The sequence below is a fragment of the Ctenopharyngodon idella genome, chromosome 9, assembly GCF_019924925.1.
Source record: "Ctenopharyngodon idella isolate HZGC_01 chromosome 9, HZGC01, whole genome shotgun sequence".
In the NCBI taxonomy this organism is placed as follows: Eukaryota; Metazoa; Chordata; class Actinopteri; order Cypriniformes; family Xenocyprididae; genus Ctenopharyngodon; species Ctenopharyngodon idella.
This window is the reverse complement of record NC_067228.1, coordinates 14451349-14472991: the sequence shown is the minus strand read 5'-3', so window position 1 is coordinate 14472991 and position 21643 is coordinate 14451349. Positions and strand designations below refer to the sequence as shown.

The 21643-nt window shown below is 37.7% G+C and overlaps 1 protein-coding gene across 12 annotated transcripts in view; it reads left to right on the top strand.

Moving 5' to 3' along the window:
- The window catches only part of stxbp5l (syntaxin binding protein 5L), a 149163-nt gene that overhangs the window by 119844 nt on the left and 7676 nt on the right, over positions 1 to 21643 (top strand). For 4 of the 12 annotated variants that reach the window (XM_051906182.1, XM_051906185.1, XM_051906184.1 and 1 more), the window contains 6 exons: positions 5152 to 5256; positions 8538 to 8591; positions 11614 to 11796; positions 17936 to 18034; positions 20314 to 20553; positions 21168 to 21531. In XM_051906182.1, coding sequence (XP_051762142.1) covers positions 5152 to 5256; positions 8538 to 8591; positions 11614 to 11796; positions 17936 to 18034; positions 20314 to 20553; positions 21168 to 21531 — 1045 coding nt within the window. The remainder of the gene's footprint in view (positions 1 to 5151; positions 5257 to 8537; positions 8592 to 11613; positions 11797 to 17935; positions 18035 to 20313; positions 20554 to 21167; positions 21532 to 21643) is intronic. The other 8 variants (XM_051906187.1, XM_051906189.1, XM_051906190.1 and 5 more) reach the window with 5 other exon arrangements.

Here is a 21643-nt window from a genome sequence, read left to right as displayed (position 1 = left end):
AATAGATTTGAGTATATTTCATTGCATTCATATTGGTATTTGGTGCATGTTTATTTGTCTAAATATGGACACTTGGCCCTGTGAACTTATATAAAACACTAGTCACTAGTATAAAAATGTCCAAAATACTGTACATGCATCACAGTAGAATTGCATAATTTTTGTCTTTTTTTTCTCCACCACATCTCAAATTATGTACAGTATGGGGTTTAATCGCAATCTGGGGTGGAAATGACGGTGATGGAGACATTTTAAACATTTTTTTTTAATAAAATGCCAGATGTTCTTCATTTTATGTATCCTAATACTTTATATTTTCACACATTTTGCATAATCGGACACAATAACAGCTGATTGAAAATAACACAATAATGTAAATATAAAATATTCCTTGTTATATAATACTGTAGAATAATACATATTCTGCTCATAAGTGATATTCACCTTGATTTCTCTGTTTTCTTCACACATTACACATCTCATAATTCATCTCAAACTCAAGCAAACAAGTACCCTAACTTTTCAAAAAATGTTATTTGGGGCAAAATTGATTTTGTTTTGTGGTGGAAATTACACCACCAAGGAGCTGTCACAATTTTACACAAATTCACACACACTAAACATTGAATAAATTATTATTTATCTTTGTGTAGTTCATAATTAAAAAAAAAAAAAAAAAAAAAATATATATATATATATATATATATATATATATATATAATAATTCATATTTTATTATATTTTTTTCATATTTGTAAGAAGAACAAAACAATAAACTCTCTATGTGAAAGGCATTTAAAAGTAGTAAGATGAAGACGCCATGTATTATTATACGCAATGGCATAAAAATGACTGGATATAAAAGTTCCCATAGTTGAAGAAACGTGAGTCTAAACTTGATATTTGAAAGTGAAAAGTTTGAAAGTCTGGAAAACAGGCAGGGATCCAGTTTAGGGATCCAGTTCCTCTATTAACATTGTGCCTTACGCTAGTTAGAGGTTACAGGCAAAAGGCTATTATTAGCATATCAAAACTATTTGTTGAGCTACATTCACAGGAAAGATTTTGAACCTTTAGGATGATGGAAATTGTCTGCGTCAAATAAATGTTTGATGACACAGTTGTTATTTGACCTTTTTTATTTGTTATTCTATCTCAGCTTTTAGATGTGTGCTTTTGAAAGTAGCAATAAGCCAGAAGAGATGAATAATGAATGAACTCAAGATTGTGCAGATGTTTCTGCTGCTGTTTTTCATGTGTTTGCTCAGGGGCACAAACCCTTTACCATTACAAGCACTTCCTGTGCTAACTTCACCTCAGCTTACATAAAATTACCCTCTGCTTTAGCTGCTAATGTATTTACTTTATCTGTAAAAGGTTGATGTCATCTATTATCTTTTGATTTTTTTCATCATACAGTTTTTCTCTACCCTATATCGCATCTTTCTCTCATCTTATTTATTTCCACTTATTCATATCATCTCTGACCTCCAGCATCATCTCTCCTCTCTGTTTTTCATTCTCCCCTGCTCCAGCATCAGGTCCAGTAATTGGGCCGCACTCTACTTTGAAGTTCTTATAAATCTCTCTGTCTAGTCGACTAGTTGTTGTTGTTTGTTGTTTGTTCGGGTGTTGTTTTTGTCAGCAGTTGAGGTGGGTTGCTGAGACCCTGTTGATTGTGGCATGATATTGACTGTGACCTGCAAAGATATTTTTTAGTAGAAGAAAAAAAAATCCTGGAATGAAAGGGATAAATAAGAGCAGAAAAAAAAAATGGATGTGAAAGGACAGAAAGCTGTAATTTGTTTTCTGTTTTTCTGATGAGCTTATTGTTCCTGTCTAACCTGGAGATGAGTGCACATTAAACCCCTTCCAGAGCACAAAAGCTTTACTTAATGTGTCATATCATCATGAAATATTCAAAACATTTCCTCCTGATAAGAGATGGCATTTATTGTGTCATTTTCAGTCTATACTTTGCTATCGCTGTATTTTGGAGCTTGCTTCCAGCTCTTTATTAGCTGGTCTAATTTGGCCATTCAGGTGGTTAATCAGCTTAATTATGTACAGGGTAGCTGTTTAACCATAATCAACTTAGACCAGCTAGAAGTCAGCTACTCTGTTCCAAACTACAACTATATTGCAGGTATATGTTTACTATTATAGCCATTAACAGATCAGTGATAATGTTTACATAGCTTAAAAGTATCACAAGCTCAGGGACTGTCGTTCTTGAGTGCTGCTGTCCTGCAGAGTTTTGCTCCGACCCAACTCACCTTCCTTCCTTTAGTAATCCTAAAGCTGCACTCCAGGACCATTGTTACTGGTACACTGTTGTCGCTTGCGAAAACAAACTGGCGGCACCGTGGGTGAAAACATACAGATTCAGGGGGTGGTAATATTATAATAAGATCCCCTTCCTACGTCAGAAGGGGAGCGAAATCTGAACGGCTCGTTTTTTTTTCACATGCTTGCAGAGAAAGGCTTACCAAAACAAAGTTACAGAGTTGTCCTTTTTCACGTTTTCTCGTTTGGTAGATGCACCGGGGACCCGATTATAGCACTTAAACACAGAAAAAGTCAGATTTTCATGATGTGTCCTCTTTAAAGGTAGGGTAGTCAATATTTTCATAAATTCTGTTTGTTATACTGATTGAAACTCTCTTCACATCCTGATAGCAATCAATGATAGAAGTGGTCTTAATATTAAATGTACATATATCTTCTGTGGAAGTCTCAGGACTAAAAAATGTTCATCCAGTTATTGCATTTGGTCCACGCACCTTGCTCACACAAACTTCACATGTCATCAGCTTGTTCAATGAGGCTTTGCGAGTTGTAGACAGTCACTGAGCGCCACAAAGACATAGCAGGCACCTACAGTTCCTCCTGAACCAAAACAACAAGCTTATGGTGCGTTCACACCATGTCTTAATGAGAGAGATGGCAACCCATGATGTTCTACTCGGACCTGTTCACGTTCTCAGACTTGGAATTATGAGTTTCTATTGCAACACAATCAACGCTGAAATGAATCTACAGCAGTCAGGTGGTACAAGTCAGAGCTCTTTAAGTTGTTTACATTTATTATTATTGTAATGTTATGTGCTTTGAGACATGAGGTAATTTAACACCGTCGTGTGACGCTTCACAAACTCTGCTCTGGCTGTGCGTGTTCGTGTGTTTTGGAGGAGGCGTGGCTTTAGAGAACTCTCTGAAGGGAGGGTGGGATCTAATGCTTTCAAGGCTAGCTTGCTATTTCTAGCCTCTCCGAAATTGCCTACCCTACCTTTTATTTCTTCCAACACAGTCTTACTGACTCCAAACTTTTGAGTGCTATTGAATGATGGATAAAAAATGTGAATTTATAAGTTAGTATTTGGTTTGTGCTACATACCACACATTTGAATGGTACATTTGTGATGACATGTTGCCTCCTGTGGCAGTTTTTAGACTGGAAAAAACTATTCGAAGAAATTCTGATTTACTAACTGTTCGCTTTTCATGAAAAAAATAATGATTTGAGAGTCATTCCACACATTGTAATAGCCCTGTTTTAGATACCAGTATTTTGTGCTCTTCAGCTATGTCGTCACCTTTTACTTTTCTCTGTTTTCACAGAAAGTCAAAGCACAAGTCAGAGTCACTCTAATAGTACCATATGCTTTGTTGTCCCTTACATGTCCCGTACATTTCCCTCCGTTTCACTGTTAATCTCTTTATCCACCTGAGATTTTTACCTCTCTGCAAAACCAGTTCTTATTCTATTTTTTAAGTTTTAAAAAGAGTTAACAGGTTATTAGTTTTGTCTTCTTGGTTGTTGATTATCGCACACAGCTGACAGAAAACAGAAGCGTGCACTGATTTAAGAAAGTACTGATGCAGCGTATTTTAGTGTGGCTAGTATGTATGTATTGCAAAAATAATTGACCTATTATTGAGAGTGACATTTTACAAGCCGATGTCACAGCGCAGACGGGTGAAACTTTGAACGCTTCTGAGCTTTATATCTCTAAAAGGCAAGAATTAGAAGAGAGCAATCTGGAGATTTGGAGGGCAGATGGTTCTAGAAAGGACTGAGGAAGGCCATTAATGTAAAAGTTGAATAACCAGGAGGCCTGCGATATGCTTGTCAGCCTCTCACAACGCAGTTCTCTCATCTTTACCCTCGGCAGTTTGGCCTCAATTCACACAGCAATCATGATTTATGTTGTCAGGTCGACACCTGCAGTGAGTCTTATGAATTCATCATGTGTGATGAGGTTAAATGCTGGGGGAATCTCCACCGTTCTACAACTGATAAAGACAGTTTTGTGCGCTGAAACATCTGCAAAAGAAAAAACACATCAGGTGCTGCTCAGTAAATTCTACCTGATATTTTCCAAGAAATGCTTTTCTGAGAAATGCACATTGAACAAAGGTCAATGCAAGGGCATGCCTAGATTCCTCAAATTAAAGATAAAAAGCTCTGATGTTGTATCAGTCCCTTAACAGATTCAAAATTACATTCACCAAAACAAATTACTTTTGTTAAAACTTGCATGTGTATAAATCTTAAGATGGTCTTAAGAGGCATGTAAGCTTTAAAGGGTTAGTTCGCCCAAAAATTCTGTCATTAACACCTGTAAGACCTTCATCTTCAGAACACACATTAAGATATTTGTGATGAAATCCGAGAGGTATATGACTCGTCCATAGACAGCAATATAATCAACACTTTCAAGGTTCAGAAAGGTACTAAAGACATCGTTAAAAAAGACATGACTGCAGTGGTTCAACCTTAATTTTATGAAGTGACGAGAATACTTTTTGTGCGCAAAAACAAAACAAAATAACAACTTTATTCAACCATCTCTTCTCTTCCCTGTCATTATCCTTTTGGCATTAACTTTTTGTAAAAAGAAAGAGGAATTGTTGAAAGATGGTAAGTCACGTAAAGATATCGCTAAGACCAGATTAGTGAGGATCCATAATGTGTTTGAGTTGTGACAATAGCAGATTATTTTAAAATTCTTGTGCATGATTTTCTCCTTTTTTAGCATCCCTCTACAACCTCCTGTTATAAATCCGATGACCTATAATAAGAAGCTGTTTGGCTATATGTGATTCAGCCTAGCATGTGACAGTGACTGTGTGATCTTTGATTTCCAGCACCCTACTCCCCTTCCCTCCATAATGACCCTCGAGGCACAGGGGAACCTGTGTCCAACCTCCGGTCCTGCCACTACAGTCCTGTCTTTTACCTGTTGGACAATGGTAAGAATGTGTCCAGACCCTTAAAAACACCCACACGCACCAAGCCCGTGGCTCATGCGCTTCTCCGTCTGAATCTGCGTGTGTGTGGGTGTTTGTTTCGGGGATTGCATGCTGCAGTAGATGTAGCCTCACGCTCGTAGTGCCCTGTGCCACGCTCTGTGCTCCTGAGGTGTAGGTGTGTGTGAGTGTGTATGCGAGTGTGTGTAAGTGTGCTTCATGTGTGGCTATATTGTAGGCATGTGTGTGATTGGGGCATGGTAGTAAGTAGTATGTGTTGTGTGTGTTGACGAAAGGGGTGAAATTTGTGACTAGACAGAGCGTTGATCGTTGAGGTCCAGTGGGTTCAAATAACCCTAAATCTTTTTCTCTCTTTTTTTTTTTTTGGCTTTATTTAGACCCCAACAGGCTCTCAATGTTTTTTCTTTAGCCTTTAGTAGCTCCGCCATCCATGCTTGTTTGTGTGTGTTATTTAGAACATGCTAGTTTTTTGCTATCCCACATGCTAATGTGTTTGTAGACATTTACAATACCATCTTGAAATTGAATTCATTCACTGGTTAATGTAACTCATCAATGAATAGTACTCAGCATGTAGGTAATTGTTTAATCTGTAATCTTGCATTTTTTATTTTTTTATTTAAAAGTCATGGAAGGCATAGCAAATACCTACAATTTAAACATATAGTTAGTTGGTTTGGTGCAAAGTTGTCCTAGGTTCAATTTTGGAATGACTAGCATTAGCAGCTATATGTTATGTATGCCTACTATAGACTATTTGCCTAAACAATAGTTACTTAACTAATGTAAAATGGATTTATGTGATGCAAATGCTACACAAATGCGCCAGACTGCAAAGCTTTCAGAGCATGACCGAGAGAATGGCTACAAGCATGAGAATTATATCTATGCTAATAATGATTTTGTTCACTTTTGAAAATGTGCTGCATGTGAATGGCCTTAAGTGTTGGCTCATTTTAAAAATATCAAAAAACTACTAGGTCACCAAATTGGTGATGCTAATTAGTGATGTATTCTTTTGCCAAACAAAAGTAAATGAATATATTTTTGATACAAGAGAGTAAAATGCTCAAGATTAGCCTTTTTAGTTAAGCAAAAACAACTAGTGCATGTTTCTGAAATGAAATTCCTTTGAATTCATTGTAGAGTTTGGCATCTGCATCTTTACTCCTGACGTATATCCGCCTCTATGAATTTGTGGAAAATGACCTGAGCTGAAAGCAAAGGAGTCTGTAATTTATGCAAATTGCAGTGCAGGATAGCAGAAGACATTTTTTGTGATCATTCCAAAAACAATCCCAAATTACTGTTCATCTGAGTCTGGCTCACAGAAGAGTCGACGGGATTGAAGCCATGGTGTTCGGAATGTTCTAACGAGCAGCTAAACGACTCCTGAAATTGTGCCCATGGAAAAGAAAAAATAAAACGGGGTGGCCACTTGAGGCCTGATGTTGAAATCAATGGATGCCAGCTGTTATGTTTGCCATTGTAGCTGTGCTGCTGGATAACAATAACGAAAGATGTCCAACATGGGTTTATACAGACAGAGATGGGTTATATATATATATATATATGTATATATAGACAAACACACACACACACACACACACACACACACAGATAATATAGCTTGCAAAATGGCTTTAATGTGCTTCTCTCATATCAACATGTAGGTAGTCCACACACCTCATCTCGATCTATCTTTCATGTTTACACACCTGCACATGTGTGTTCAGACTGATCTTATCAGTGTCAAGAGTAATGGGAAGGATTCCACATCTAAGGCACAGGTTATTGATCCTGGAATTTTAATTACTGCCATTTCCAGGAGCAATTTCCGCTTTGTCTGACGCTCAAATCTCATCCATCTCCACATCCCTGGAAGAAGAGAGAGAGAGAGAGAGAGAGAATGATACTGCTCCATCTCTGTAGTATGAAATTATACATTTTGTAAATCGTTTACCTTAAGTAGAGCTTATGTTTAACTATTTTTTAATTGCGTTCCTGATATCTGAGGTTTAATCCAGTGTTTTAAAGACCAGTGAAGTCAAAATTGGAATATTGTTGCTTTTAGACCATGACTGTTAGCAAATCCTTAAAAAAAAAGCCTAAAGAAGTCCTTTGATATGACCCATTTCAGATTGTTTCAGTAGGAAATCAAAGTTTGCCTGGTTAAAAATCGCCTTACATTCAAAATTACATTTTAAAATTTTTGCAAGCAACATATAAAGGACTCAAAAATGTGAAACGGTGGCCTTGCTCTAGCCAAGATGAATGGGAGTGCTAATGGATAGCTTTCTCTGGATTATTATAGACCTCCTTGGTCAACACAGGAAAGCAAATTGCATTCATCAAACCATTACATGGAGGCAGGCCGTAAGTGGAAAAGCATTAGCACCATGCTGAAAATGACATTCTAAAATCACACCCTACTTTAAAAACATTTAATTGAAATGAGGCTAAGGAGGAGAGTGTCAACTTGGGAAGTATTCTGCTTGGTGTGTTTTAGCGTTCTGAACAGAGTGCATCATATAAATAGAGACTTTGAGAAATGGTTATTAAATTTCTTTGCCTGCATAGCAATGGAAACTTATGTTGAATTCGTACTCTCATATATATTTTTTGAATTCTTCTGTTAAATCCATTTCAGCAATAATCTTGCCATATATTTGTTCCTGATATTCAGCTCAGTATACACTCTAACCTTTGCGGTGCAAAATGCTTGCAAAATGTTGACCTTGCTTTATTTTATCTCTTTACACTTTATTTTGAACCTTTGTGTGTTATGTTTTGCCAATTGTGTGTGCATGCACATATGTAAATGTTTTTTTGTGTAGTTTCTGTTCAATAGAGTACAATAGACCATACATTCTATTCTTAAATATTTTGCAATTATTTGAATCAATTCATGAGTTTTTCCCTATCAAAATGGGAGGAAATGAAAATAAAAAAGGGATCATGATTTATTGTTTTATGCATTTGTGCTTAGATGCATTCTGCATGTGTGCGTTTGCTTTTGTAAAAACAAGTACAGACGAATCTGTTTGTCTGGTGGCAGTATGCGATCGGGCATGACTGTCGAATGAAACGTCACATGTCAGTGTGTACACCTGCATGTTATACTAAAGGATTTATTTATTTATTTTTATTTTTTTAATTTGAGCTGTTCTCTTTATTTTCTTGACCTCTGCATCTTTTGCCTTTTGGTTTGGTTTCTTAAATGGATTAATTGCTCCTTCCTGTCCTATTTTGTTTTGTTTCAGTCAAGGGACCAGGCAGAAAGTTAAGTCTACCCACAGATCTTAAGACTGATCTTGGTACGGTAGGCCGAAAGCGAGCAGTTCTTTTTCTTTATTCTTGCCTTCGATTCATCAACTTTCTCTGTTTCCATCCTGTTGAGAATGACATGATGAAGCCCCTTGTCTTTGCATTTTAAAGTTCATTTTTAATGCATTTTTATTCTTTCACTTTCTTCTCATTTGAATTCATGAAGTGGCGCAAAATTTCCCTCCTCACATTTCTGCGTGTGGCCTTTTTTTATTATAAATATGCTTCTCAGTGTACATTTTGCAAGTGTTTACAAAGGTGGTTTGTTCAACATAATCATTTTTAAGTTGAGAAAGGTATCACTCTGAAATCTCGCTCTTTCGCGACTGGTTCATCTTTTACGTCTAAGCGGCCTTGCTTCATCGTAATTGGGTCATTCTGTACCTCAGAACATGCTCTAACCCTATTGGACCATTCTCTAACTCTATGAAAGCCTGCTCATTTGTGATTGGACCATCCTCTACCTCTGAACGACATGCACTAATGTAATGAGCTCATTCTCTGCAAGCGAGCTTGTCTCATCGTGACTTGGACCATTCTTCAGCCTTTTATGGATATACTCTGAATTCTCTCACTCTGTCTCTTTCTCTGAGTATCTATCCTTGTTCTATTTTCCTTTTTCTTCCCTCTTGTCTGGCTTTTTGTTTCATGCTAGGCTGTGACTAACACACTTCTCTCTGAGAGCTGAACAATTTCCTCTCCAATTTCTTGTGCCAAATATGACCTAATGTGTAATAATGAAAGTGTTCCTTCAACAGGTCAAGCTTTGCAGCATTACAATGGAAAATAGACCGTCTGGGCCATGAATGATTACGTTTGTTTCTAATCCTCAAAGGCTTAGATTTGTGCTTGAAAAATAGTTTAAGTTAGAAAGCACAGTAGAGTTGTAGGGTCATTTTGTAATTTAAAAATATCTTGAATGTTTAGCTCATAAAACAGAAAAAGGACATAAAAAATAAATACTTATTAGAAAGCCAGTTGATAAGTGTTGTGTGAGTGTAATGTATGTATGTGAGGCTGAGATGGAGGGTTAGTGTGTGTGGAAGTCTACAGGTATAGGTTGGAGTCGCTCTATGTAGTTTTGTGCTGTAGAACTGTCTCCCCTTAAATGCACTGGGGCTTCCTCAGCGCTGCTATCCTAAACCCTCGATTCAGATTTTTTCATTGTCCTGGGCTGGGCCCTTTTAGAAACATTGACCTTGGTGCAGGCCAGGGAAAACAGATGTTTATAAAGATGTCTGCGGACTGGGCTCCATGTTTTGGGCTTTCTCATCCTGCCTCTCTCATGAGGTCTAAAATGATGTTCTCTGATCTTCATCAACAGAAAATCTGACTTGCAGGAAAATCCATGTGAAGATGAATTGATAAATACTACCATCTTGAGATGGATTTTAGTTAGTTACATGAGCTAGTTTTTTTTTTTTTTTTTTTTTTCTGTCTGTGACATAAAAATTGCTACAAAATAGCATAGAAATATACTAATGTTCATAACTTTGGGGTCGATATGATCTTTTCTTATGTCTTATGCTCACCAAAGCAGCATTTAGTTTCTTATTAAAATTAAATTAAAATAACTGCTTTCTGTTTTAATATATTTTAAGATGTAATTTATTCCTCTGATGGCAAAGCTGAATTTTCAGCATCATTATTCCAGTCTTCAGTGTCACATGATCCTTCAGAAATCATTCTAATATGATGATTTGCTCAAAAAACACTTAGTGTTAAAAAGTTATGCTTCTTAATATTTTGGTGGAAACTGTGATACTTTAGGTTTCTTCTGCTATGTAGAAGAAAAAAAAAAAAAAACAGCATTTATTTGTAATTGAAATCTTGTGTAACATTACTGTCACTTTTGATCATATTAATCCGTCCTTGCTGAATAAAAGAATTTATTTATTTTTAAAAAATCTTACTGACCCCAAAATGTTGAATGTTAGTGTATAACTTTATACAAAAAAGAAAATAAGAAATAACAAATGTAGTTTTTAAAATGATGATTTAAGTTTCACAAACTTACTACAGATGGTGTTCTTAATAGTGCTTTGTTTCTTCGTGAGTCAGTGTCAAAGTTTTGGTTGCCAAGTCTGCAGTGCGATATCAAAATGACTGAGTAGAATTCCCACTGATATGAAATGACAGCAGACAGTCTGGATTTGGATGGCTGCATTGGCATGAAATTGATTGATAGCTATAAAGTAGAGGGAGGGAGAAAGGAAATATACAGCTATAATGTAAAAATATTAAGTCATAATCTAAGGGTAAACAAGTTACCTCCGTCTGAGAGGTTCTGGCTTCAGGATACTGTATCTCCTCAGGTAGATTCTAGTAAGACTTTGGTCCAGGTGTGTTGGAGGTGCTGCTAAAAGAATGTGCTTTTTAGATTCAGGGATTTTGGATCTGGGTCTGTTTCCTCAACTTCCTGCACAAACAGATTGTAGATGTAAGCTTCTGTTTTTCTGTAAAATCTAGTCCTCCACCTTCATTCTTTCAAGGGTCTGAGCTGAGAAGGGATGAGAAAGCCTCTCTGAATGCTTAATTTTTTGAACAACAACCATTACCTGCAACTTTCCTTTTCTTTGTTCCTTCTCCTTTCCCCTTTTCATTTTTCCTTTTGACTTTTCCCTTCCTTTTACTTCCCTTTTTCCTTTTCCCTTTCCTATTTCCTTTCCATTTCCTTTTCCTTTTACTCTTTTCCCTTCCCTTTCCATTTTCTTTCCCCCCCCTTTCCCTTCCCTTTCATTTTCCTTCCTTTTTCCTTTTTTCTTCCCTTTGTATTTTCCTTTTCCTTCTTTTACCTTTTCCTCTCTCCTTGTCCCATCTTTCTTCCCTTTCGATTTTTCCTTTTCCTTTTCAAATTGCTGCTATTATGTGACTGCTTCCTCTTATTGCTTTCCTTTGCAGCTGCATTGTTTTCATCCCACTGCCCTCTTCACCACTCTCTCTCTCTCAGACACACTCTTCTTTTTCTAATCTCAGTTGGGTTTCTTGCTAATGCTATGCCCGTTGTTACAGATCATGTGAATGGACATTGCACTAGCCCCACCTCCCAGCCCTGTCCATCCGGGAGGGCCAGAGTCCCGGGAGGCCCTGAAGGGCCACGCCTTGCCCGCAGGGGGCCCGGCCGACCGCCCTTCCGCAAGGCCCAGTCTGCCGCATGCATGGAGGTCTCATTGCCTGTGTCCTCCCTCACCGAAGGTGTGTGCTTGTTCTCCAGCTCCTTTATCCCTTTAATCCATTAACCCTTTATTCCTGTATTCCTCCACTGCCCCATCCCCCTTCTGCATGTTTAACACTCATCAAGGGATACAAGGAGGAGGGTATGGGATTTTATTGCTGTGTTTTCTGACGCTCTGATTTCACTGCCTTTTCTTTGGGTTCATTGTTTTGTTTTTCACTCTGTTGGAGAGATTGGTGATTACTAAAGCCCCATCATGCCACATAGGAAGCATACCCCTTTTACACTGAGTGGGATCTGAAGACCTCTCTCAGCACCGCCCCGAGCCACATTTGTGATCCTTAAAGGGATAGTACCCTCAAAAATGAAAATTCTGTCATCATTTACTCCCCCTCATGTCGTTCCAAACCCATTTGACTTTCTTCTGTGGAACATAAAAGAGGATGTTAGGCAGAATCGTTGATACTGGCAGACTATTCAGTCACCATTCACTTTCTTTGTTTACAATGAAAGTGAATTGTGACTGCGGCTGTAATTCTACCTAACATCTCCTTGTGTGTTTCAGGGAAAGGAGGAAGTTATATATGTTTGGAATGACAATTTATGTCAATTTATTTATATAACCAGGCTGGGCTTTGACACTGGCACCTTGTTGGTGGAAAAGGGGTAACAGAATATCTTATGCACCAATTACCATTCTGCATTTTTGCTGAAATTTTGGTGAAAAGTTTTTGTGATCTCATAATAGGTTTGTGTTATAAACTTCAATTAAACCTAAATCCCATTTATCCTGATTAAATTCAATATTAGGATGAATTGGATGAATGTTGATGAAATAAGTGGATTATTTTATACTAATCAGCCTTCCAGAAGTAATTTTAAAAGTAAAACTAAAAAAGAAGAAAGAAAGAAATGGCACAAACCTTTCAAAGTGTGACTCACAGAAACGACTCTGCTTTTCAAGCTTTGGGGATCTTCTGTCCCTTTTATGTTTGAGACCGTATTTGTGCTTCAAACATGGAGGCTGAGGCAGACACTGCTGTGAGCCTAATTATACTTTTTGTTTTTAATGCTTTTAATTACCACCTCTACACACAGTCGTTTGACAGGTGGCTTGCTGATGTAAATTAAAAGATTAATGTAGGCAGTCTCTGTGCAAGCTTAGGTTTCAGTTTACAAAACGTTTATGGTTGTGGCCTTCTTTTTCTTAGACCATCTTTCTTAGTGTGAAATGGAATGTTGCGACTGCTTCCTCGGGATCACTAGAAGGAAATTTACCAGAATGAAATGCATGGACAATTCAACAAACACTACTATGTTGCTACACGGCAGATTTCTACAAAACACATAATCAGAGTATATGTCTAAATGTTTGTGCATGTTTAAATTTTAGAGTGTGTGAGTGTGTGTTACAAGAGCCCTGCTTTACCATTTCATGAAGAATTTTTTTTTTCTTTTTGTCTCTGAACTTTCTCTGCCTGTTTATCACCTGCTCTGCATATCCTTAAGGGTGGAACTCAGGATAAAAAAAACTGTATATAAAATGGTTGTTATTATTATTATTTTATCCTGTGGTCCATTTTTCTATATAGCACCTGCATATCCTTGAACTTCAGTGTGTGTGTGTGTGTGTGTGTGTGTGTGTGTGTGTGCACGTTTTTTGTGATTTATGAGGAGACAAATTGGTGTAATGACATGGGTATTACATTGGTATTACGACGTAAACATGAAATATGAGGACATTTCATGAGTCTTTATATTTAAAATAGCTTTAAAAACATACTAAACAATGTTTTATTAAAAATGTAAAAATGCAGAATGTTTTCTGTGATAGGTAGGTTTAGGAGTAGGGGTAGTGTAGGGGGATTGAATGTACAGTTTGTACAGTATAAAAACCATTACGCCTATGGAATGTCCTCACTTTGATAGCAAAACAAACCTGTGTGTGTGTGTATGTGTGTGATATGACCCATTTCAAGGAATAGTTCACCCAAAAATGAAAACTGTCATTATTTAGCCCACATGTCATTCCAAACCTGTATGACTTTTTATTTTTTAGGTGGACTATCCCTTTAACTGTTATCATGGGCTTACACACAGCCAAACGTGACTTCTGTGTGTCTTTATCTCATGTCAGTTCTTTGTCCTTGTCAGTCATTGAAGTCCTTATAGCAGATGTCTTGTTCAAATTAGCGTGATCTGTACAGCAGTAACGCATCATATCCTCACTGGGCACCGACTTCCTGTCATTCACTAATCCAATCGCAGCGATAGACAGCGTCTCCTCCTGCGCTGTCATCTGTGTCCATAATCCTGTTTACATGAAGGACGCCAACCAGGACAACCAGCCCAAGTCGAACGGCAGCGTACAAATAGTGTCACAGGGTTCATGAGGTTTTCATAGTGTCTGGATCTTTCCCAGAAAGACATGCTGTGCGCTTTTATTGCATTTTTAACCTAATAATCTGTATTTGATTTCATTTTTGAGAAAAAATGATGGGATTGCTCACAAGCTAGTCAAAACGCCTTCCCATCGCCTCTTTTTTTCTCTTTTTTATTTCCACTTGGAGATTCTGACAGTTTTGCAAGTGCAATATTCATCTCTGAAACCTTCTGCACAGACTCAGCTTGAATTTTTTTAATTGAATAATGTCATGATATTCAAATGAATCCACGTCCGTCCAGTTATAGACACGGTTAATTTTTTTTTCTTCCCACTTGGAAAAGTGTTATTGTCCGTTAGAGGACTACCTACCGCTTCTTTGGTCTCAACGCGTGGCGTGCGTCCCTATCGCTGCGGTAACAGGCATGCGGTGCCGCAGTGGGGTCGCTGGGATAATTAAAGGTCAATTAGCAGCGAGGAGAGCCAGGCCGGCGCTAATGAGACACGCTACAGGAAGAGAGAGCTGCGGGACGCTGGGATACGTAGTCTCATATAAACAGCCATTAAGGGTGGAAAGACACACACACACTTGATGTAAGCAAAATGTTAGAAAATAAGAACAGTTACAGAAATGTATCACAAATTTATTACAATAAATAGCGGTTGGAAGTTTGAGTTATCCCAGTGACTCCTTGACTCACATCCCATCTACCAAAAAGATTCATTCACTGATTGATTTTAAAGGGCACTTTCTGCAGGTTACATCATAACTGAAGTATGTGTATCGTATTATGCTGAGTTGTATATCGTTTTATCTGATTTGTTCAATTAAAAGATTTGTTAAAAAGCACTTTTATTCACGAACGCAATAGTAATAGACCTTAGTTAGGGTAGATGCCTTATTGAATTTTACACCGATGAAAATGAGGCTGTGAGGAATATGTGCTGTATAAAGTTCCTAGATCACGTTTAATTTTCTACTCGAAACTGTTTTTTTTAATGGAGTTTTCGTCTACTGAAAGTCTTTTTGAAAGATGTTTTGTCAGCTGAACAATCAGTATGTTGTTCAACAATACAATCCATTGAACACACTGTACTTCTATCCCTCACAGCCGTGTTTCCATTGCTGTCAAAAATTAAATATAGTGTTACCCTGACTTTGCAAATGTATGCATAGATGAACAAACCAAAACCCACAGAGGAACAGAAAAGACAATCACAGAGTTATCCATCAGAAAAAAACAAGACAAGAAAAAATCCACAGAAACATTTGCATGTCCCACAAAAAGAGGGCATTATTGGTGTTTCTAATAACAGGTGTGTCATTTGGCTCTCCTGCGGTGATTGACAGTCAGTGACCTCAGTAAAAGAGTCCCAGAGAGAGAGAACGAGCGAGCAGATCTTTTCTCTCACCCGTCTCTATCATGAAATATTCACACTAACGGGCTAACAGGATGGATACGACTAATTATGTTCACAGTCCCCGCAGATACAGGTGCTGTCAGTAGAAAAGGTCAATATGCATGTCTTCCCACAAAACGTATATGTGATTTCGTTTGTGACCATTTTGCACTGTGTGAGAGTGTGAGATTGGATTTATGGCTTTGTGTTCAATTTGCGTTCTGTTATATTGTTTGGGAAATGAACGCTGTGTGACATTAGTGTCCGTCTTAGTCTGTATTAAGGGAATGGTTCACACAAAAATGGAAACTCTGTCATTAATTACCCTCATGTCGTTCCAAACCATAGAACATAAAAGAAGATATTCTGAAGAATGTTTACGCTGCTTTTTGCGAAAGCGTTCAGAGAACAGAAATGTCCAAAATGTCCACAAGAATGTCAACAAAAAAGTTTTATGTCATCCATAAAAGTATTAATACACTTCATACTATTTATGTTAAGTCATGATGTACGGAATACTGTTTCTGGGTCCAAGCCTCTACTCATTTCAAATGAGAATACTAGCTATCTCAGCAGCCATTTATGAGCACTTTTTGTTCATATCACACATTTAAGCAAAACTCACAGTGAGCACTACTGTCTCTGTGTCACTTAAAGAGGAATCACTCCTCTTTAAGACAAGTCATTTTACTCGGCGGCCATCTTTGAAGCACCTCTCGGGCAGCTATTTCAGTCATACAAGTGCAGCTCCTATCTGTTTGAATTCTCCAAAACTGTTCATTAAGTTTACAATTAAATTTCATATTTGAAATCGCCAATTAAATCTGACAACTGTCGCATAAATTTTGTTTCTAAACACTTAAATCATGACAAAAAAACCCCCTGCATTTTTCAGGCTAGATCAGCCATTGTGACTGTTTCTATAGCACCCGGAGCAGCTTCAGTAACGCGATGACTTTACCAATTGCCGATTGGCTCTTTTATTTAGAAGGCGGGACTTATTACACTTTCTCCCATTCTTAGTAATATGAGTCTTTGGTTGGGATCAGGATTTTTCAGTAGTATTACAGCACACTGTGAGTATATATTAGTAGTGTTTGCTTTTAGCATCTGATAGAGAGTTTGGATCTGAAAATAGTGACACGTGACATCCAATTTAACAAGCGGTTAGCAATGGGTCGCTCATGAACTGTTCTTTCAGTTTTTAGCAACTCTTCTATGTGACTTGGGAGTATCGAGCTGTCTCAGAGTGATTCATTAATCATCGTTTTTTGACCACGCATACGTACCCTCCTTTCGTTTATGATTCAGGAGATAAAATAATCATTTTTGTTTCCTGTATAGAAAATTGAGATGATTATTTTGAGTCTTCTGGTCCAAGTCGTTCATTCTTATGTCACATGACAGCCGCATAGACAGCATACAGGAAGCAAAAATTATCATAAGGGTTACTATGATATTTTACTGTGACAGGTCCTGCCTTAAGGCAACAAGCTAAAGTCAAAAAAGCTTTTCAGACTATTCGGCTGTCACATGATAAAAGAATGAACGACTCAGACTAGGAGACACAGTTGAGTGGTAAATTAATCATCAGTGGTTTCTCATAGTTTGTCTTTTGGCTGTTATTATCATGATTTCTTAATTCGGTATATCAGAGTTGATGTAAGTAGACATGTTGGGGAAATTTGGCTTTTTGTAAATATAACATTTTGATTCTTTTTAATAACTCTGTTCAAATGAATAAATGAATTGAAATTAATTTTGCTGAACAAGATTCAAAGACCCAAGTCAGAAAAATTATCTGATCTTCTCATCACATACTATATTAGTATTTTGAAGCCAGTCATAAAGGTTTCTAATGACATGAGAGAGAGTAAATGACAGAATTTTCATTTTTGAGTGAACTGTCCCTTTAATAATTGTGATCACAAACACAAACAGCTATAAGCATCTTAACTTTGACACAAACTTCACAGCCAAAGGATTTAATTCTGCCGATGCTTTTTCAAGTTGTTTTCTGTTGAATCTACTGAAGTGTTGTGGGCAGGTTTTCGAAAGAAAGAAAAAAGAGCGACCTGTCAGGACTTTCTTTCTCCTATTTCTTTCTTTCACCTCTTTTTCTCCTCAGAACTCCTTTCTGTCTTTCTTTCTTGCATATTGGTTCATCTGTTTTCTCTTCCTCTTTCTCTCCTTATCTGTCACTCTCTGTACGCTGTGATGTTCTGGTCGTGTTTTTGTGTTTCGGTATACGTCTTGACATATGTATGTATGTATGTATGTATGTATGTGTCATTTTGTATGTCGTGTATCGTTGTATTTACGTGTGTGTGATTGTGGCCGTTGGGGTGTTGTACATATGTGCATTCGATGGATAGGTTATCCGTCCCGACGAGCCATGCTGCAGCAGTTACACGGAGTCAGTATGTACTCTCACGATGAGCATCACATCACCACCTACTCCTGGAGCGAGAGAGGTAAGGAGGGGCTTTATGAGAGGCACAAGGACCTCTCACCCTGTAGCGTTACGTCTCACTCCGTCCCGTCCTGTGGCACATAGTCGCTTGGTCAGAACCCCTCTTTTGTCGCGTTCAATGATGTTCACCTTGCTCTCCATCTTCAGGTTTGGATTTGCACCGTAGCTGCTAGCAGTTGAACATTATAATGATGTCTGCTTTGTGTTTCACGCTGCAGTGTTGTCGGCTTGTAGTCGTCTGTCCATCCCACGCACTGTGACATCTCCAAGACACAGATTAAATCTAGACCTGGACTAAGTGTGACAAACAGTTAACCGTGCTGTTCAGTCCAAGGCGAGGTTTAACCTGTATCAGGGAAATAGTTTCTGTATGTCAGTGTCTAAGGAGGTCTTATGATTCTGCAGACGTGTCAGTATTATCAGTCATTAATGTTGTCATCAATGTAGAGGTGAATGTTGTGAGGTCATTTTAAATTACTTTTTTTATGATGGTAAGAATTCAAGGTGAGGGATAATTTAGTGTATGTAGAACATAGTAAGGTGTGCTATCTATGATGCTTCATAGACACGTGTCAGACAAAAGGGAGAAAGAGGGAGAAAGATGTTTCACAGAAACATAGGATGGACATTCTCAAGAAACGGTGCTGTATGTGCCAGAAAATAAATCTGTTCATTTATTTATTCATTAACCTTATTCTATTAATCCAAATGCTAAATATGTGGTTATTTACTAATCTTACTAACCTTAAGCATATTTTTTTGCCAAACATTCAAGATGTTTTGAGGCTGAATGTGGTGAATTTAAATGCAACGATCTTTAATAATGGTCTTAGCTAGCAAATATCATCACACCACATTATGTATAGTCAGTTTTCCTGGGCTTTATGTTAAATTGATCACTATCATTTTTTTTTTTCTTATAACAAGAGTTGAACTGTTGAGGCTAACATAAGTGTATCTGATTCTGTAACAACGTCTTGTATAAAGAAAAGAATAGTCCAAAGGTAAACATTATTCATGTATTTATTTCCATTACACGTTTAAGAAGTTAATCTTTCATATAATATTCAGTACCATGTTCATTACCATGTTAATTTAATCATATAGTTGCTAGTCACAGGGACACATGTAGCACATAAATGGCACCATTTCCTAAGAATGTCCCAGGAGCAGAAGTTTAGAAATGGAGTAATATTGTGTCTTAGAGGCCATTGTGATATATGATAAATGTTATGTTAAAATGTTGTAATTTATACCTTATACCACAGTCTTTTGCCGTTTATGATATAGCTTACAAACATGTTCACAAATGACTTTCCTTCCATCACAACACACAAAAACCTATGTTTTGACATTGACAAATGTCTGTCAGCATTTTCTTCTTATGCATTTGTTATGTAAACACAATACAGTTTATCATTTCTGCAGGATAAACAAGATTCTCAATTTAAAACCACAAATTCTAATATAATATTTTCTGTTTATTGTAATGCATGGCATAATACATCAAGTCAAGACAGTGAATGTCACATAAGATATGACAATTACAACAACCAATAGTACATTACCCTAATATACATTGTATTGCAATAAAAATCTTTTTTTTTTTCTTCTTTTTTTGCTTGTTTTTGAATCCCATGACATCTTCAGTTTAAGATAGTTTAAATACTTGAAATACTTCAGTGAAGTGTAAATCAGGCAAGTCCAGAAACATTTTTATGTGTGGACCTGGCAATATGAATATGCAGTGGATAAGAACTTGGAAGTAATTCAAGGTCAAAAAGATGGTAAATACACTGAATGGGTTTGAAATTGTGAGAGTGTGTTCTGTGTGTTATCTGTGTATGTAAATGAAATCTGTGACATGTCTGATCATGTGAACAGGAACATTTTAAGACGTGTTCGCTCGATAGATATGTATGTGCCACACTGTCCTGTATGTACATTATTTATTGTTTTACTTTTTTAATAACAAATCTTAAAAACAAGATAAATTTGTGTTTGCAACTGTACATCTGTAACACTTTATAACTCAATTTCTGGTTGATGTGGATTAAATGTAATTTAAACGCACATATGGAGTGATTCCACTTTCACTCATTCCTCTTTTTAACAGCATAAGGACTTTTCTCCTATCTTTTCCCTTTTTCTTTTATCTTTTCACTCTCTACTATTCTTTATCCTTTTCCACTCATCCATCTGTCTTGTCTTCTTTCTTTCCTGACATTTCTCTTCTCCCCCACCCTCTCTTTCTCTCTCCCTTTCTCCATTCTCTCTCAGAGAGTCGAGAAAACTCGTTCAGCCGTTCCCGGAGCTCTAGCGTTTCCAGCATAGACAGGGAGACTAAAGAGGCCGTAACCACCCTGCAGTTTATGGAGTCGTACGGGCGTAAATCAGACACCTTGCCCACACCATGCCTGTGGGTGGGCACGAGTCTGGGCCTGGTGCTTATCATCCCAATGTCCATCCCTACAGACGAGCAGGAACGTCAGGAAGACCCTGTTACTGTGGCCCCCACTGGTATCTTTTAATTTCTTTCTTCTTTGATTCTTGAATGCCCCTGAATGCAACATGTACAGAGTTCAACAGCTGTGTTCCGAAAGTAAAGACTCCATTCATTTTCTCCTTAGGGAAATAGATTTTTGATGATAACATATAAACCTTTCAAGACAAACCTATTGTGAGCTCTGAGGTTGTTATTCGCTGGTATATGTTTTTGTTGAAGCCATTTGTTTGCATTACTTGTTTTTAAAACAATCAGTGGAATTTGCGGTGAACAACTACATTACCCATGATGCTGTGCAGAAAATCCCATTAATCAGAGAGCAAATCATGCCAAAATAGCTCTGCAGGGAACGTCCACTCCCATAAAGCACCACAAATGACATAATTGAGTCAATTTCCTTATGCTCTACATATTTAAATACTATTTTGCCTTGAATAAAAGCAAAATTTGTAATGTTGTGATTCATCTCATCAATGGGTGGCTTAGTTCTTGGCTTATACTGCTTTAATGGCGACTTTTTAAATCCCTATTAGAAATATTAATGGAAAAAATACTTTCGGAACCAACACCAGTGAAAAAGTGGCTGGACACTAATGCACAATATCGTTTTGGTTCTCTTCCCTCTCAGGCACAGTCTTAATGCTGAAGGGCTCCATTCTGCGGTTTGGTTTCCTGGACTGTGGGGGCGCTCTTATCCACAGTCCCTACGAGGTGTGGCGGGACCAACAAGTCCCAGATGACCCAGATCGACCCCGCAAGCGGAAGCTGGTCAATTTCTCGCCCTCGTCTTCTCAAGAGGCCAGTGGAGACGGTCACTTAGCCATAGTGTGTTCAGAGAGGCAGGCGAAAGTGTTCCTCATGCCCTCCCAGGCCTGCTTATATGTACACAACATCACAGAGTCATCCTTCGTGCTGCGGGCCGATGTGGTGTCGGTTTGTAACAGCGTTTGTCTGGCCTGCTTCTGCGCCAATGGACACATCATGACTTTGAGGTTTGCTTTAACTTTTCTTTTTTTCCAAATTTGGAAATTGTGATGTAGTTGGTAGAGCTCAGGGCTGGAAACCAGAAGGTCCCTCAAACAAAACCTACAATTTAAATATCAT